The sequence below is a fragment of the Mya arenaria genome, chromosome 15 (assembly GCF_026914265.1).
Source record: "Mya arenaria isolate MELC-2E11 chromosome 15, ASM2691426v1".
In the NCBI taxonomy this organism is placed as follows: Eukaryota; Metazoa; Mollusca; class Bivalvia; order Myida; family Myidae; genus Mya; species Mya arenaria.
In genome coordinates this window covers 39,380,793-39,397,908 of record NC_069136.1, presented here as the reverse complement: position 1 = coordinate 39,397,908, position 17,116 = coordinate 39,380,793, and the positions used below count along the sequence as shown (strand labels likewise).

Sequence of the window (17,116 nt, the reverse complement as noted above, 5' to 3'; positions counted from 1 at the left end):
CTAAATATGTAGATATGTGAACTAAGAGTTATATGAAGAAAGTGAAATGGTTGTGAAATAAGCATATCAATAAATGAAGTAAGAGAGATGGTTGTGATTTTGAAATACAAATTAATGAAGAAGGTGAGATGGTTTATAAGTTTGTTGTATACCACAAGCATTTTTTTTAAATTATTGACTCTTGTCTTGCAGATGTAAATGAGTGTACTATCGGAGAGGTGCCTGGAGTACCATGTTTTAACGGTGGAACTTGCACCAATACCTTGGGTTCGTACAGATGTCAGTGTCGTCCGGGATGGACTGGCCAGAATTGTGAACAAGGTACGGGTCAGCTTTGTTATATGTCGATGTATCTATCCTGGAGATGTTAATTTAATGATGAATCAAGCACAAACACAAGTATCAGTGTTGGCCGGAATTGTCAATTCAGAAACGTCAGTCTTTTGTTTGATTCTCAGTTTATTGTTTAGTTGCATATGTTGGTACGCTTTTGTTGGCTTTTTGTTAAATGAAGATTTTGTATTCCTATTTGCAAATATTTTAAGATGTGGATGAATGCCTCAATACTCCTTGCCGTAACGATGGTCTGTGTGTCAACCTCGAGGGCTCGTACCAGTGTCAATGTCCACAGACATGGACCGGTGACCACTGTGACAAAGGTGGGTCATTTTGTCAAACACTTTATTGTTCTCAATGAGACCTTATGTAACTTATTTATTACCTTGTAGATAGTTTTTTTACACATTTTTTTGCACTTTTGCTTTGGTTTTTATTTGATCTTTTAAATGTGAAGTTTTTCCTTCAATGGTTTGCCTTCCATATACATTTACGAATTTAAAGGGGCTTGTTCAAGTTTTAAGACATTGAAAGAAATGTTATCATTTAAAATGTGAACATAAAGCTTGTAACAATGATTAAATACCACCACAAGCTAGAATAAGAGCTCTTCCTTATAACAGATATAAAAAAAAATGTGACATAAATTCTCCGTTTTGTGGAAATGTGTTAGAATCGCTTTTTAAAATTCTATTTTAACAAGCATCTGTATGTTGATGTTTTTGTTACAAAACACAGGGAAATCTAAATCATTTTAACATAGTTTTACAATGAAATGTTGTCAATATACAATGTGAGTTCCTTTATTACCTACCGTGTGCTTTCAGTTTGAATCAGTTTTAAGTTTTATTATTGATTATAGTTAAAATTGTTGTGATTATTATAGACGTGGATGAGTGTTTGCTGTATGCCCCTTGTCTCCACGGCGGCGTTTGCACCAACATTGCTGGAGGCTACATGTGTAACTGCCCTCCGCAGTGGCAGGGTGTTGACTGTCACCTCGGTGAGTAAAGAACTCTATCAGTTTAAATTGAATAACATATAGTTTGTACATGACAGTTAATTATAGAGTTTACTGGTTTTTAAAAGTCCTGAAAAAGTATGTTGTCAAAAGTATATCATATAATGTCAATATATCATGCATTGATTGGTTTGCAAGATATGTTAAATAACTTTTTCTTTAAATTTTAAATACATGACGATTGTATAGAAATTGACTGGCAGTGGATCTTTGTGACATAAAATACTGTATTTATCAAAATGTTCTATAGTGATAACTAATAAAATTCGAATAGAATTGCCCTTGATTTCCATAAATGCTATTTATACTTATACCTTATCATATGACATTTTCAGACGTGAATGAGTGTCTTGAGGCGAACCCTTGCTATAATGGTGGCACATGCCTCAACGTGAAGGGAGACTTCCAGTGCCTGTGTTCGCCACAGTGGACAGGACCTACATGTAACGATGGTATGTGTTGTGTTTTGATGGGATATATATTTTGTTTTGATTTTAGAAGTCATGTAAATATATGAGGTTCATCTACGGAAGATCCATGTTATTTAAAGCTCGGACAAATAACAATCCGACTCCTAGTTTAAAGCAAAGAAGTGTTATCAGTTGTTACCGTTGGACTGCTCACTTCGTAATTGTTTAAAACACTGATCTTCTAAGGCACATTAACTCCCTTTATGCCTGCTTCAGATTTCAATGAGTGTAACGTTACCAACCCATGTTTACACGGAGGGACGTGCACCAATACGATTGGTGGATACCGCTGCTTCTGTCCACCCGAATGGTCCGGTGACATCTGTGAAAAAGGTCGGAGGCAGTTGTGTTACTTTTATTCTATATGAGTTTAAATTGCTATTCTTTATCAACGCCTAGATTCATTTGAATTTTTAGTGTAAATACAGCGGTGTAACTAGCAATGTGGATTACCAATAACAACAATCGGAAAATTAAAATCAAATATGTAAACTTTATAAAATTGTTGGCAAAGGAGAATATGATACATGTATATAGCCCGTGAATCTGTAACAGTGCAATTATAGCTAAAGTAAGATCAAAATACGCCCCTTAACTCCTTAAAGAAGATAACATGCTTTAAAAAAATGCTCCGGAACACGGAAGATGCATTGGTGTAAGATTATTATACATTAATGATAGTATAAATGGGACATTGTTTCTTTTAGATTATGATATTCCATAAGTCATTTTAACTTTATTGTTGTGATGTAATGACGTCACCTGGTGAAGACTGAATACAGTAAAAGCGCACTGTAGTGCAGTTAGTCTGTTTTGAAATCTCCATTGTACAATCATTTCTTACAGGCTTAAACAGTCGTTACTGTAAAAGTATTTTGTAATTTAAGATGTGAATGAGTGTAACCTGACTCCCCCAGTTTGCCAAAATGGAGGTACCTGCTACAATTCCTATGGCGCGTTCATCTGTAGATGTCCTTTTGAATGGACCGGCCCAACTTGTGGGGATGGTGAGTCCATGTTCATTTTGTATGGAACTAATAATTACAGTATACATGTGCCATTTGATTTAATAATGAATTCTTTCTAATAATATACTGACTAAAAGTGAGTTTGGTAATTTAAAGCACATGTTTCCACTATAATTAAAATACATATGAAGGAAGTAAGCTTACAGTAAACTATCGTTCAAAGACATGATTAATACTATATTGATCAAGATCTGTCAAATAGTATGAATGAACAGTTTGATGTGTCATTGTATCTCTAATGCTTATCCTTGTCACCAATGGTATACTCCAGACCGTGACGAGTGTAGGGAGATCCGCCCTTGTAACAACGGGGGTACATGTATCAACCAGGCTGGCGGGTATGTGTGCCAATGTGCCCCGGGATGGACCGGCAACGACTGTAATGTTGGTAAGTGTATAGATTACCTTCAGGTTTCAATTGATGTCTGTCCATCTACTTGACTACTTTTTGCAAATTGATCTACGTCTAAAACTCTTTAAGACTTTAAAATTTTAGACGAAATGGTAAAAGAGTCTACCTTATATCTCTGCAGGTTCTAACAACTCTTATCCAACGCCAATATTTCTGATAAAGAAAGGACTTATCAATAAAGTTATATATGTGGTCATTATATATTAATTACATAATCCAATGGTAAAACTCTCCTATTTCTCTATTTCAGACGTCAACGAATGTGAATATTCACCATGTTACAACGAGGGTATCTGTTTCAACAGCATGGGCTCGTTCTCATGCGAGTGTGCGCCCGGGTGGCAGGGTCCCACATGCAGAAACGGTATAACAAAAATTAGTTACACTTGTTTCACAAGTATTTTAGCCTATTGCATTTTTATCTCATCTCATCTGAAAGGGAAAAAAATAAGCCAAATCCTCGATGTTTTGGTCATGCAAACTCTTTACCCTTGTGACTGTATTAGCCCATATCTTAAATGACGCTACCGTAAATCAGTGTGTATAGGACACTTTCATATGAAGACGCAAGCTAAAAATACGAGAAAAGAAGATAAAAATATATATACACCACTAATAGTATATATAGGATATTATTTTAAAAGATTGTTACTTTGTTCATGTTCGCATCTAACTATGAGCTACATATGAAGTTGAATTTCATGTCCAATTTCAGATACTAACGAGTGCATGGTGAACCCGTACATCTGTATGAACGGCGGAGAGTGCGTGAACACAGAGGGATCCTATCAGTGTAACTGTTCACAGGGTTGGGGTGGAAAACACTGCGAAAAAGGTAAGATAAGTTTTTGACGACTTGACAAAAACGTTTTCTCATTCAGATTTTTGTAATAGCAGTCTTCTTTAAAACTCTTTTTCCATAAAAATAATTGTTTTTTGTAATGTTTATACATTAACTTGCTTGAACACAATATGTTGGCATCTGCCATAAAAATGACATGTGATGTTCTGATTGGGCTTAATTGTGACAGGTTTAGTTCCTTATGAATATATCTTATATCCCAATTAACCATTCTGAGACACTGAGAAATTAACCTGAGAATATCATTTTTTTATTTATATTTTCTTATAGCTGATTCTGATGCAGAAAGTTTGTTATAATATTGATGGTAAAAACAACAACAAACAAATAATGCAGCATATTTTTCCTGCCAACTGGTATGATTTTTTTTGCACCTTCCAGACACGGAGCCATGTCTGCGTATCCAGTGTTTAAACGGTGGCTACTGTCAGGAGACATCTAACAACTCCGGCGCCTACATGTGTAAATGTCCGTCTGGGTGGACAGGCGACAGGTGTCAGTACGATCGCGATGAGTGTGTGGAAATACGCCCATGTAAGAATGGAGGAAGCTGTATCAACCTTGTTGGTGGCTTCATGTGTGAATGTCCACCAGGCCTGGAGGGGGACACGTGTGAAATAGGTACCTACTTTTGTAATATTTGTGTATTGTAAATATTTATATTTTCATGTTAGTTATTATAATTATAATTATTATTATTATTATTATTTTAAATTTTGAATATTTTATTGCAAACAGAACAAATATTTATTTACAGACAATAAAATGTTCCTGTCATTCATATTTTCATTATTCGAGCTACTTTAGTTGCATTTGTTTGAACATAAATTAGAAATTATATTATAAAGGAAAAAATAGAAATTGGATGTAACATTTTGTGAATTTAAGATACTGGTGACACACAATTCATTGTTTTGGTATTATTTTAAAGGGGTTTTATGTGTACTGAGTATAGTAGGAATATGAAAAAAAAATACAAGCAAGCTCTTAGAGTTGCAATAAAGAACAAAAGCTCAAACTCCAAAAGCTTTATCTATAACTTATTTCGTGCTAAATGAAAACGTAAATTTGTTCATTTGATACCTAAGGTGTGTTTTCCTCGTAGATATAAATGATTGTTTACTGCCTTCCAACCCGTGTACGAATGGAGCGACTTGTACAAACACTTTTGGATCATTCTACTGCACATGTGAAAAAGGATGGACTGGCCCCTATTGTGGAGAAGGTAGGTCCATTAGTTTTTTATTGTTCTTCTGTAAATGTTAAATGGATGGACTGATCCATATTACGGGTATGGTAGGTCTATTTTGTGATTTGTTTTAGTGATGCATGCAAAGAAGCAAAAGTTCCTTCATTTTGCAACCTTGTTTGGTATGAAAAAATGTTGTTCGGACATTCTTCGGACAAAATTAATTTGTCATTTCTCTGCCTGGCCCAATTTGCAACATTCTTAAGTCCCTTGTAGGCTTTTATCTACACATGTTTTCTGTTACTTGAGTGTATCGTTGAGCTTATTACGCGCAATATTGCTTATAGAAATAGAGGCCAGGTGATCAAAATGGGTGTTAACGTTTTGTATGGGTGTTAAATATGGGTGTTTACGTTATGTATGGGTGAAAATTATGGGTATTAACGTTATGTATGGGTGTTAAATATGGGTATAAACGTTATGTATGGGTGTTAAATACGGGTATTAACGTTATGTATGGGTGTTAAATATGGATATTAACGTTATGTATGGGTGCTAATACGGGTGTAATGTCTGGCATGCATTCAGTAGCCAGCAACCAATGGTATGAAAATGGTTAACTTTAATTTGTTTGGTTAAAGCTTTCCAAAACATTTATTGATTGGTCAATATTTAATTATTTATCCAATAATTTTAAAAGTTGACCAATCAAATTGTTTTAATGTGAAACATAACACATGTGTATAACTTATAAGGTTTTGTTTTACAAATGCTTTCTGTTGGATAAGTTGTGTACAGGAAGTCTTATTGCTAGGTTGCACATTTAAATTATTTGATTGGATATTAGAATTGGATAAATATTGACCAATCTAAAATATTTTGGCTAACTTACCAAACCGAAATATTATCCAGTATTATACAATAGGTTACTGCAGGTCATTAATATCCATGGTTGTCAAACATGTTTTTCCACTTCAGACCTGAAAGAGTGTGTGATGATGCGTAACCCATGTAATGGTAATGGAGTGTGTGTTGACCTGCCTGGTTCATTCAGGTGTGACTGTAACCCGGGATGGACTGGAGACAGGTGTGATGTTGGTAAGTGTGACGTTGCGGAACCCATGTATTGGTAATGGGGTGTGTGTTGACCTACCTGGCTCGTTCAGGTTTGATTGTAACTCAGGATGGGAGGTTGGTAAGAATTGACTGGAGAAAGAAGTGATGTTTGTTAGTGTGATGATGCAGACCTTTTGTAACGGTAAACTAAGGTATCTGTTACACAAATCTGATGTTCGTGCAACTGTGTAATCCATTCAGCATTGATTTAATAAACTGTAATTTTGAATATATTTTATCAGAGATTATTTGGAATCTATTTTGTTGTTAGAATGTCCTAGTTATTATTTCAGATATCCTCGAATGCAAGACGGTCCAGTGCTATAACGGAGGCACGTGCCGTGAGCTGTTGGGATCGTACAAGTGTGACTGTACCACTGCATGGGCTGGCAAACATTGTGAAAATGGTGAGAGCATTGGTCAATGGGATTGTTGTATTATTTTAGTTAATAAGAATAAGAATGTTAAAGTTTTACAATATTTCTTGAATGTTATAATCAAAGACCTAAAGCTGTTTGACTACATATGATTTAATCTGCAACTGTAACGTAATGTAATTGTCCTTCTCTTGAATTTAATGTAAACAAATAATACACCATAACGTTGCTTTAAGTATATTAACATAATGTGGGATTTTGCAAAAAAAATAAGGATTTGTCATTTACTACTTGTTTCCAGACGTGAATGAATGTCTGGCTATTGAGTGTCTGAACAACGCAACATGTGTTAACATCGCGGGGACGTATCAGTGTGAATGTACGGAGGGTTGGACAGGAGCATTCTGTGATATAGGTCTGTGGCTTAATGTGTTTTCTTGCGTTTACTTCAAGCTAGGATCTTTTTAGGGAATCCATTTTTACTTCATTTGGTCCTAGTGATATTATTCGAGTTCACATAAAATATTTTATTGGTGTACTTTTATTTGTAATTACCGTTAAAAGGTTTATGTCCCCCTACGATGATAAACATGTGAATATTAAACATTTATATAACATTAGTTTGTGATCCATGAAATAAATGGAAGAGAAATGTTGTTTGTGAAAGGCACTTGCAGAAACAATATATTGTCTTGCAAAAACACTTCCTTTCAGTAATGTCACTTGCCGAATACATCTATTTGTATTGTTTTGCGAACTTAATTCACTTGGCCAAGAAAAAAAAATGGAAGAGAAAGCAATATGTTCTTGGTGTAGAAAAAGATATGTTTATAGTTGATGACTTATATAATAAAAGGATAAGACGCTGTCTGGAGGTGGCCCTTTTATCTATCAACACATAAATTGTACTATGAATTACAGACCGTAATGAATGTGATAGTGACCCATGTTACAACGGGGGAACGTGTGTCAACACTCTGGGATCATACAAGTGCCTCTGTCCCCAGGGATACGATGGGCCATTCTGTCAGACAAGTAAAAAGAAATTCTCATTTTTTCCTTATTCCCTAATCTTACATTATCTTCAGTTTAACCAGTGACCGTAATATTATCTGTCCAGTAAAACATTTTCCCTTGCAAAATATAAGGGCCTTCTTTAGTTTATAACCCTTGCACCATGCAACTTTAAGTCTAGTTAATCTATGGACATGTTTTCAATGTATACAAATTATAAAAAGAGACATTATACAAATTTTACAAGAGGACTGGTTGGTACTAATGCACATGTTAAATACACCGTCATATTCCTTAAACGATTTTACGGATGACTTCTAGCTAAAATTCTCATTGGTTTGACTGCTTGTTTATCCTTATATTCAATCGTAAACAAACCTGTATGCATTTTCAGACAAGGATGAGTGTCTGTTGAATCCATGTAAGAATGGAGGGACGTGCCGAGACATGCCAGGGACATACGAATGTATCTGCCTTGAACAGTGGTCTGGTATCAACTGTGACAATGGTGGGTGAACTAGGATACGGGATTTATCTTTTTTAATCACCTTTGTTATAAATATGTTTTTTATTGTTCAGATAACGTAAATTGATGACACAAAAGCCATTGTTAATTTCTGAGAACGGACAATTATTCTTTTTTCACAAACAAACATTACCTGTGTTTTCAGACACAGATGAATGCTTCAACAACCCATGCAGCCACGGGGCAACATGTCGAAACATTGTGGGTGGGTTCCTGTGTGACTGTGCACCAGGCTGGACGGGCCCGCTCTGCAAGACAGATGAGAATGAGTGCAGTTACGGGCCTTGCTTCAACGGCGGACGATGCGAGAACACAATTGGCTCGTTTCAGTGTGTTTGTGAAGAGGGGTGGACTGGTCCACTCTGTGATCAGGGTAGGGCTTGATTATTGTACTAATATAGGGAAATTTTATTGAGCCAAATAGAATGATAACATTACCAAGCAGTAGGACTCTGACCTTGAATCAACCAGTCAGTTGACCAATAATGTGATTATATCTGTCAATATATGTTAGCACAATGTTGTAAAATACATTTGATAACTTTGATCACCCCACATTAACTGCCTTATATAATTTAGAGCCAGGCTCAAATTCATAATATGTTAATTAAGCTAACACTTTAATTATGCATATTGTGATACAATTTATACAGTATATTTATAGCAATCTTAATTTCTCTGTGAAAGCTTTGTGAAGGTCAGCATTGCTATTATTGACTTAATTATGCTTATTTACGTCACATGATACACTGTGTATTAGTATTACTGTAGATGAAGTCTTTAAAAGAAATAGAAGAGAAACAGACTTATTAATAATACTGTCATTTTTTAATTGAGTGTTTAGGACAGTTTCATTAAAAAACTGGCAATCCATCTATACATGTTCATGGATTGAACTCTGATATTGCAAGTAAAGATATGTATAATCACCCCTATTCCAGATGTGAATGAGTGTCTCTTGGGGCAAATGTGTAAAAACGGCGGAACGTGCCAAAATACGTATGGCTCATATCGCTGTATCTGTCCCGCTGCATGGACCGGCAAGGACTGTACCGCAGGTAACGACACGGGATATATACATTGAGAAGGGTTAAACAAAATCTATTGTAAGCAGCATTAAAATCAAAATATGATAAAACAAGATTACATTGCAAGACTTTGTTAAGATTAAGATGTATAGAATTTTATGCAAATGTGACACAAAGTCATAAATTAAGAATTGTCTTATTGTGATTTTTACTATAAAAACATTAATGCTCTGATTCACTATACAGTATTTGCACTTCAAAGTTTACTTTTGAACCCAATAAACACCTTGTTTATACACTTGTAGATGTTAACGAGTGTGCCCGTATTGAATGCCTCCATGGGGGCGTGTGTATGAATCTGGATGGCTCGTACAAGTGCGACTGCCCACCTGAGTGGAGTGGAGACATTTGCCAGATAGGTGAGTTACACATGACACTTTATAATTGATATACAGTTTGTTGCTTGGCTTTTTAAAATGAATATGTTTATTTTGCTCTTACACTTCAGTGTCCATACATCGTACTGGAGCTTATATTCTCATGCCGAGATAAAAATATTAACTCTCAAAGGCATATACAAATATTAAATTGCAATTGCCGAATACATATATTAATTTGCTAATACACATACAAAATAAAAATATATTTTCTTTCAAAGACCGTTGCTTGCAGTATTAAAATATTGTCTTGGAAAGGCACTTGCAGAAAATATATATACTCTTGCAAAAACACTTGCTTGCAGTAATGCCACTTGCCGAATACAACTGTTTGTATTGTTTGGCGAACTTAATACACTTGCCCAAGACAAATATCATCTTGCAAGGTTCATATACTTGCATTTAATAATTAACTAAAGTGTTCTTAAATACATCTTACACAGGAAGTTAATGGCTGTCTTAGAGTTGAAAAATTGAAAGAAACAGAAAAAGCATGGCTTTTTCTAGAAAACAGTAATTTATTATTGAAAACAATATTATGAACATGCATGTATGTTTATATTTCTAGATGTGAATGAGTGCCTGGTTGCGGACATATGTTATAATGGGGGAACGTGTCGTAACCTGGTGGGGTCATTCAACTGTGAATGCCTGGGAGGTTGGCGTGGCGACCGTTGTGAACTTGACGTGGACGAGTGTGGGCGGAACCCATGTTACAACGGAGGTACATGTTCCAACACTGTGGGCTCATACATATGTCTGTGTCCGGCTGGTTGGACCGGACCCACATGCCTTATTGGTAAGATGTTTTTAGATTGTGCATGATTCTAATATTGACTTACTGTTAGTATTTATCTATTGAAATGTTTTGCTTTACTTTAATACTTGATCGTTTTGAACTCCAGTACTCTAGAAAAGTAGAATTAAGATATTAAAAGAGGCACCATTACCACGCTGTTTGGGTTTTCAAATGTAGACCTTAGTTATCAGCTTAAAGAAGACCCATCAATGTGACCATTGCTCAGCTGAAAGACATAATAATTATCAATACTGCACACCCTCATTATGCACATACCCTCACTGCTTGTTTTAGACATGAATGAGTGTTTGGAGATGCCGTGTCTGAACGGAGCCACGTGTGACAACACCCAGGGATCATACATTTGCCGATGCCCACGCGGGTATCGAGGGTCAAACTGTGAACTTGGTATGTCTTTTATTATTTAAATTTCATGCAAAATGTATATGAACAAATATATTTTAAATCTATGTTATAACAGCTACCCTATTTTCTCTAGAATACATGGTCAATTCTGTGCATGTCCTTTGTAAGAAAACAGTGGTATACACTTAAAGCTGTTTATTGTACGCATATTGAATATAAATCACTTTGGTTCAAGGTAAATTGTGTTCATTATTTCTGATGAATATTTAAACATGAATATGTGCCTATGTTCTTCAGATGTGGATGAATGTCTGTTGAATCCTTGTCTGTATGGTGGCACATGTATCAACACAGTTGGTTCGTTCACGTGTGAGTGTCCCCCAGGAAGAACGGGACTTGACTGCAGAAATGGTACGTGGACTACTGATATTAACTTTATATCTTAAAAGTATACAATGCTGTGTTTGATAAAGGGTGTGTGTCCATTGGACAGAGCAAAACTCGACTGCTGAAATAACATGCTGGTATTTGTCTTATGTGCACATATCCTTGTACATTTTCCTTTTTATTAAATTTTGTAAGAAATTAAAGCAAGTTTCAAAGACAGTTATCTCCCTTAATGAGTACATAGCTCGCTAATAACTACTTAACTAGTAGGATGTTGATTTGAAATTTGGTGCCCATACGAATCATGACAATAAATATTATATATTTATACTAAACACACACAGAACTATGCCAATGCTTTCATTAAACAAAAACTGACACTACATAAAGTACCTAAACTAGGTACAGGATTCAAAGTCTGTGTTATTCCACTGGAACATATATTCAGATTTAGCCTGTTTTATTTTCTAGACACCAATGAGTGCGAGTCCAATCCTTGCCTTCACGACGGTATCTGTTTCAACACAGATGGCAGTTTCCGTTGTCAGTGTAACGAGTTTTGGGAGGGACCCATCTGTGCTAAAGGTATATACATGATTATTGACTGTTCGATACCTCATGTTATTTATACAAAGCGTTGCTAAATAATAAATCTATGAGTTGGAGTTCCTTTTTATCCTTGCATGGCAAATATTGAAATGGTAAGTATTGGTCAATGCTCAATACGCAGAGTAAGGTTATCACATTTTTTGTAACATATGGTTTCGATAGTGAAGGTAAATGTACCAAAAGATGAAATAGTAATAGTCTTAAAGGATTTTGTTTTCATAGAAATTCTTAGCTTTCACTACTCAGAGCGCAGTCATTCTTCAAATGACAAATGCTTTATAACCCTTTTAAACATTTGTAGATCGAAATGAGTGTGATTCCCTCCAGTGTTTCAACGGGGGCATTTGCAAGAATCTGATTGGTGGATACGAATGTATTGACTGCTTCGCTGGATGGACTGGACAACTCTGTGAAATTGGTGGGTACAAAAAGGTGTCAAACACATGAAGAACATTTCTTTATTAGGAATACTGTAGTCAATAAGTTATATGACATGGGAGCAACAAAATATATAAAAAGCAGCAGAATACTTTAAAAACAACAACTTGATTTTAATTATTGTTTCATTGATTAATGTCTGGTGTTTGAAAGAAAAAAAAAAACACGAAAAAAACAAACGCCAATTAGTTTTGCAGAAGTTGTTATAATAAAAAAAATGTTTATTTATACAGAGTATATATTTATATCCATTCTTCTGTCATACTAATTTTTATTTACCTCGCCTTCCCCATTTCAGACATCGATGAGTGTATAGAGAATGGCACTAATCCATGTCTCCATGATGGCAAGTGTATCAACACCAAGGGCTCCTTTATCTGTCAGTGTTCCACAGGATGGACCGGCAAGATATGTGATGAAGGTACAATGTCTCGATGTTTGCGTAGAATAACGAATTGTTATTTCCATCTGTAGAACTAAATAAATACTTACAATTATTTACAGGTCTTTGAAACATATGACAACCTGATTTAAACTGATGCTATTATGATTATAGCTTTTGTCCAATGCTCATTTGCATTCTTCTTGAAAATATTTCCGAAAGTAGAATACATCATTATTTGTATTTAATTTTAATTTGCTTTTTAGAATACGTTTATATTTACTTACGAGTATCTCCGATCCCTATTCCATATAAGATGTCAATATATTCACACATGAGTATCTCCTCGCCCTTTTCCAAATGAGATGTCTATATTAACACATAAGTATTTTCTCACCCTTTTCCAAATGAGATGTCTATAACCTCACATGAGTATCTTCTTACCTCAATCCAATTGAGAATATGTGTACAAAGTCTAGTGCCGCTAGCATATCTGATCTTTAATCTTTGACAAGAGTGTTGTCAGTCCCTCGTTTTCTTTATTTTATCTAAGGCAAATACGAGTATAACTCGTTCATGTGCCTCTATTTTTGTATACCTCAGATGAGATCTATTGGATTTTGTATTTATAATGCCTGTATCTCATATTACCTTTCTATAGATGAGAACGAATGTGACCGGTTCCCGTGCCAGAATGGAGCGACATGCCGGAACCTGCCGGGAACTTTTGAGTGTTTTTGTGCCGAGGGCTGGGAGGGAGTCAACTGCCGGATTGGTACGGTAGAAAATCGAAGCGTGTTCTAACAGGATGATATTGATATTAACTATTAACTCATTTTACAATGATGATGATGTTAATATTGTTATGATGATATCGTGCAGAAGAGCTTATGTTTGTTATTTTGTAATTGGAGATCTTCCAACTACGAAAAGATTAATAATTTTTTCAAGCTCTTCATGAAACCATTTACTGTTCTTAGTAGGTCCTATAACATTAATTTTCCTTGAAGACTTTAATATAATGTGTATGAAACTCTTGAAGTCATACCTTTACCGCAAATCATAGTACATATATTTTGACCTCAATATCCAGCCGTTTTTTCTATTACACAGACATAGATGAGTGCTCCCTGTATGCCCCTTGTCTCAACGGAGGTATCTGCTACAACGGGGCGGGGACATATTCCTGTCAGTGTGCCATGGGATGGACGGGCAAAAACTGCGAAGTTGGTGGGTACTTTTATAAATTAATAACATAGTAATATGGGTAATACTGTACCTCTGCATTTTGATATTTAAAATACAACATATTCATTCCCCTCTTTCCTTGTGGTATACTGTTTATTTACATTAAGATGCTAATTGTAATATTTCCTCTTTTTCTGGCTATGTTTTTGTCTACTAGGATGTACCAAGAGCGACAAAAACACCATTGTTCTATTCTGTCATAGTTTTAACTTGATATGTTCCCACCCCATATCATAATTGGTTTCTTTTAACCTTTCTCGCAGATATAAACGAGTGCCTGTTGAACCCATGCCAACATGATGGGACTTGCGTGAACCTCCCTGGATCGTATAAGTGTGAGTGTCCACCTGGTTGGATGGAGCCAAACTGCGCTTTCGACATTAACGAGTGCGCAACTACGCAGTGTGAAAACGGGGGCACCTGTTTTAACACCCCGGGCTCGTTCAAGTGTATCTGCACGACTGGATGGACAGGCGAACTATGCAACTTTGGTATAAAGAAAAAAATTATTCCACATAAATATGTAGTTTTAATTTTAAGTACTGGCAATGGCGAAACTTATATTTTATTTCAATTTCTTTTTTATGTTATATGTATACTGGTAGCATGGTCATTTTTTTATTGTCATCCTGTCAGATTTGTAAGGACCTTAAAACATCATTTCAGTTATGAAAAACAAAGCTACAAAACTATAATTCGCTTATAAATACTATCCTTTAATTACACTTGTTTGTATTAATATGTTTTGTTTCTGTATTATTTGAATTTATTTACCATCATTTTGTGTTATAATTATTTGTATGGATGAGAAACCATATGTTTAAATCCAAATAAATCATCTTTCTGTTCTGTTCTGTTCACTATAAAGTATACAAGAAGACATAATTACATGGCACAATCTCCTCAAATCAATACGTAAAATATACATGACTTTCTATGTGTATATTTACAAGCACATAATTTCCTAAAAGTGTTAATTTCTACATCTATTTTCCAATATATTTAATATCTTCTATATCTTTGAAGAGCTAAATACTTTTATCTGCAGACCTGGATGAGTGCCTGTCTGTGGCATGCTTGAACGGGGGAACATGTATCAACCAGATAGGGGGCTACATGTGCGAATGTACAGCTGGGTACAAGGGAGACACGTGTGCATTCGGTGAGTCCTCCTGGCATCGTTTGCATTTAGGGTGATATTCATTTTTACCTCAACTGGTTCTAAGAACGATGCAGTTAATCGAAGTTCTTGGTATAAATAGCAACCCTATAAAGTCAATGAAGTCAATAATCGTCGATCATAAGATTAACTTTAGTTGCTTGTTAAATCTATCCCTTTGCTTATTACTCAGTTGTGTCCCTGTTAAATTTTCAGTTTATTTACTTAGAGCCTTAGTATTTTAAAACAATAAACAAACAATGTCTTGGGTTTATCAAAATGAAATGAAACATTGACCTAGTTCATTCTATCGTGTAGCTGTTTTCATTCTACAGTTATGGTAACAGTTATACTTGATCAGGTCGGATTTTTTTCAAGACATTTCAGTTTTCTTCAAAATATAATACATACAACTATCTCATGTAGAGGGACATACACGATAACATGGAAGCGAGACATAACATCAGCTTCATAGCTTCCTTCTCTATTCTTTTGTAAATATTTTGTTTCGTGAAATTATGTCGTTTCTCTACCTGACATGTATTTGACCGTAGTTTATCTTTTTGATTGTGGTCAAACTTTATACATTTTGAATTTGAAAGTTATGTGTAAATAAATATTTTTACAACCAACCCATATAATTAATCCACATTTTCCCCACTTTTAGATGTGAATGAGTGTGTAGAGTTCCCGGGTATTTGTAAGAACGGCGGCCAGTGTATCAACTCTATTGGCAGCTATACATGTCAATGTCCAGCTGGCTGGACTGGCCAGGACTGTACCATTGGTGAGATATATTTATATATATATATATATATATATAAGTTGGTTATTTCACACTGTTAGGTTTGTATTTTGCTAGATATTAGAATTAGACTTGTATGAATTTATTTCTTCAATCCCAATATAAAATGTATTAACTGTATAATTTATCTACTTTATCAGATTTCGTCATCAAATGTTTCTTTGTACCATGTGAACCAATAATACCTGTATATTTTCCCGATGTAGATGTGTTAGAGTGTTTACTTATCCATACCTGCCTAGACACTTGCCTAAGTAACAAACAGGAGGTTATTAACTCCAGCTGTGGTCCCCGTTTTACTAATTACTAAGTATTCTCTTCAAGATATAAACAAGTGTCTTACTTGTCCCATGTTTGCACGGAGTCGCTACGGCAACGAGAGCGACTTACATGCTTCTGTCACCATATAAATAACAAGTAAATTCAACTCAACTCAACATTGTGTATAGCATTAAAATTCATTTTAATCGCTTTACCTTGCCAGATGTGAATGAATGTCTACTTAATCCCTGCCTCCATGGGGGAACTTGCTATAATAACGAGGGAAGCTACACTTGCTTCTGTCCAGGCGGCTGGACCGGTCCAAACTGTGAATATGGTAAGTAAAGATGTTTGGTTTTTATGACGGAAATAATCAAAGTGATAGCCTTAGTTGAATGTTCAGTGATTTAATGAGTACAACATTACGTTGATGATGATGATCCTTACATGGCTATGCTCCAGGATAAGCAAAAGTCACACAAACTCGCATCAGTTTTTGCCGAAGTGTTCAAACATTAGGGATATTCAGAACTCACTGAATGAGATTTTATATATTTTACAGCTGTGGTTATTATGTGCGTTAAACTCTGTCACCCTACGTAAGACAATGAATCGTTTTGTTGCTTTCAAACAGACATTGATGACTGTGAAGTAAATCCGTGTTTGAATGGGGGAGTGTGTATCAACAATGCCGGCTCCTACACCTGTCAATGTCCGCCCGGTTATACAGGCGTCAATTGTGAACTGGGTAAGTGAAAAGAGCTTTATGGAATATTGTATTGTATATGCTGAAATAAAGGTTTTCAAATTACAGTTTAAAATGGAAAGATTGGAAATCAAACTCCG

The 17,116-nt window shown here is 35.3% G+C and overlaps 1 protein-coding gene across 1 annotated transcript in view; it reads left to right on the top strand.

Annotated features, from left to right (window-relative positions):
- LOC128219370 (fibrillin-2-like) overlaps nucleotides 1–17,116 on the top strand; it is a 43,604-nt gene that overhangs the window by 22,837 nt on the left and 3,651 nt on the right. Inside the window, exons 37-69 of the mRNA XM_052927178.1 lie at nucleotides 193–321; nucleotides 546–659; nucleotides 1,223–1,339; nucleotides 1,693–1,809; nucleotides 2,044–2,160; nucleotides 2,715–2,834; nucleotides 3,127–3,243; nucleotides 3,518–3,631; nucleotides 3,983–4,102; nucleotides 4,511–4,750; nucleotides 5,235–5,354; nucleotides 6,297–6,372; nucleotides 6,422–6,513; nucleotides 6,728–6,841; nucleotides 7,113–7,226; nucleotides 7,733–7,846; nucleotides 8,220–8,333; nucleotides 8,497–8,724; nucleotides 9,293–9,409; nucleotides 9,685–9,798; nucleotides 10,385–10,615; nucleotides 10,910–11,023; nucleotides 11,279–11,392; nucleotides 11,840–11,953; nucleotides 12,279–12,395; nucleotides 12,714–12,836; nucleotides 13,459–13,572; nucleotides 13,911–14,027; nucleotides 14,309–14,536; nucleotides 15,094–15,207; nucleotides 15,872–15,991; nucleotides 16,494–16,607; nucleotides 16,905–17,018. Of these exons, the coding sequence (XP_052783138.1) occupies nucleotides 193–321; nucleotides 546–659; nucleotides 1,223–1,339; nucleotides 1,693–1,809; nucleotides 2,044–2,160; nucleotides 2,715–2,834; nucleotides 3,127–3,243; nucleotides 3,518–3,631; nucleotides 3,983–4,102; nucleotides 4,511–4,750; nucleotides 5,235–5,354; nucleotides 6,297–6,372; nucleotides 6,422–6,513; nucleotides 6,728–6,841; nucleotides 7,113–7,226; nucleotides 7,733–7,846; nucleotides 8,220–8,333; nucleotides 8,497–8,724; nucleotides 9,293–9,409; nucleotides 9,685–9,798; nucleotides 10,385–10,615; nucleotides 10,910–11,023; nucleotides 11,279–11,392; nucleotides 11,840–11,953; nucleotides 12,279–12,395; nucleotides 12,714–12,836; nucleotides 13,459–13,572; nucleotides 13,911–14,027; nucleotides 14,309–14,536; nucleotides 15,094–15,207; nucleotides 15,872–15,991; nucleotides 16,494–16,607; nucleotides 16,905–17,018 (4,242 nt within the window). The remainder of the gene's footprint in view (nucleotides 1–192; nucleotides 322–545; nucleotides 660–1,222; nucleotides 1,340–1,692; nucleotides 1,810–2,043; nucleotides 2,161–2,714; nucleotides 2,835–3,126; nucleotides 3,244–3,517; nucleotides 3,632–3,982; nucleotides 4,103–4,510; nucleotides 4,751–5,234; nucleotides 5,355–6,296; nucleotides 6,373–6,421; nucleotides 6,514–6,727; nucleotides 6,842–7,112; nucleotides 7,227–7,732; nucleotides 7,847–8,219; nucleotides 8,334–8,496; nucleotides 8,725–9,292; nucleotides 9,410–9,684; nucleotides 9,799–10,384; nucleotides 10,616–10,909; nucleotides 11,024–11,278; nucleotides 11,393–11,839; nucleotides 11,954–12,278; nucleotides 12,396–12,713; nucleotides 12,837–13,458; nucleotides 13,573–13,910; nucleotides 14,028–14,308; nucleotides 14,537–15,093; nucleotides 15,208–15,871; nucleotides 15,992–16,493; nucleotides 16,608–16,904; nucleotides 17,019–17,116) is intronic.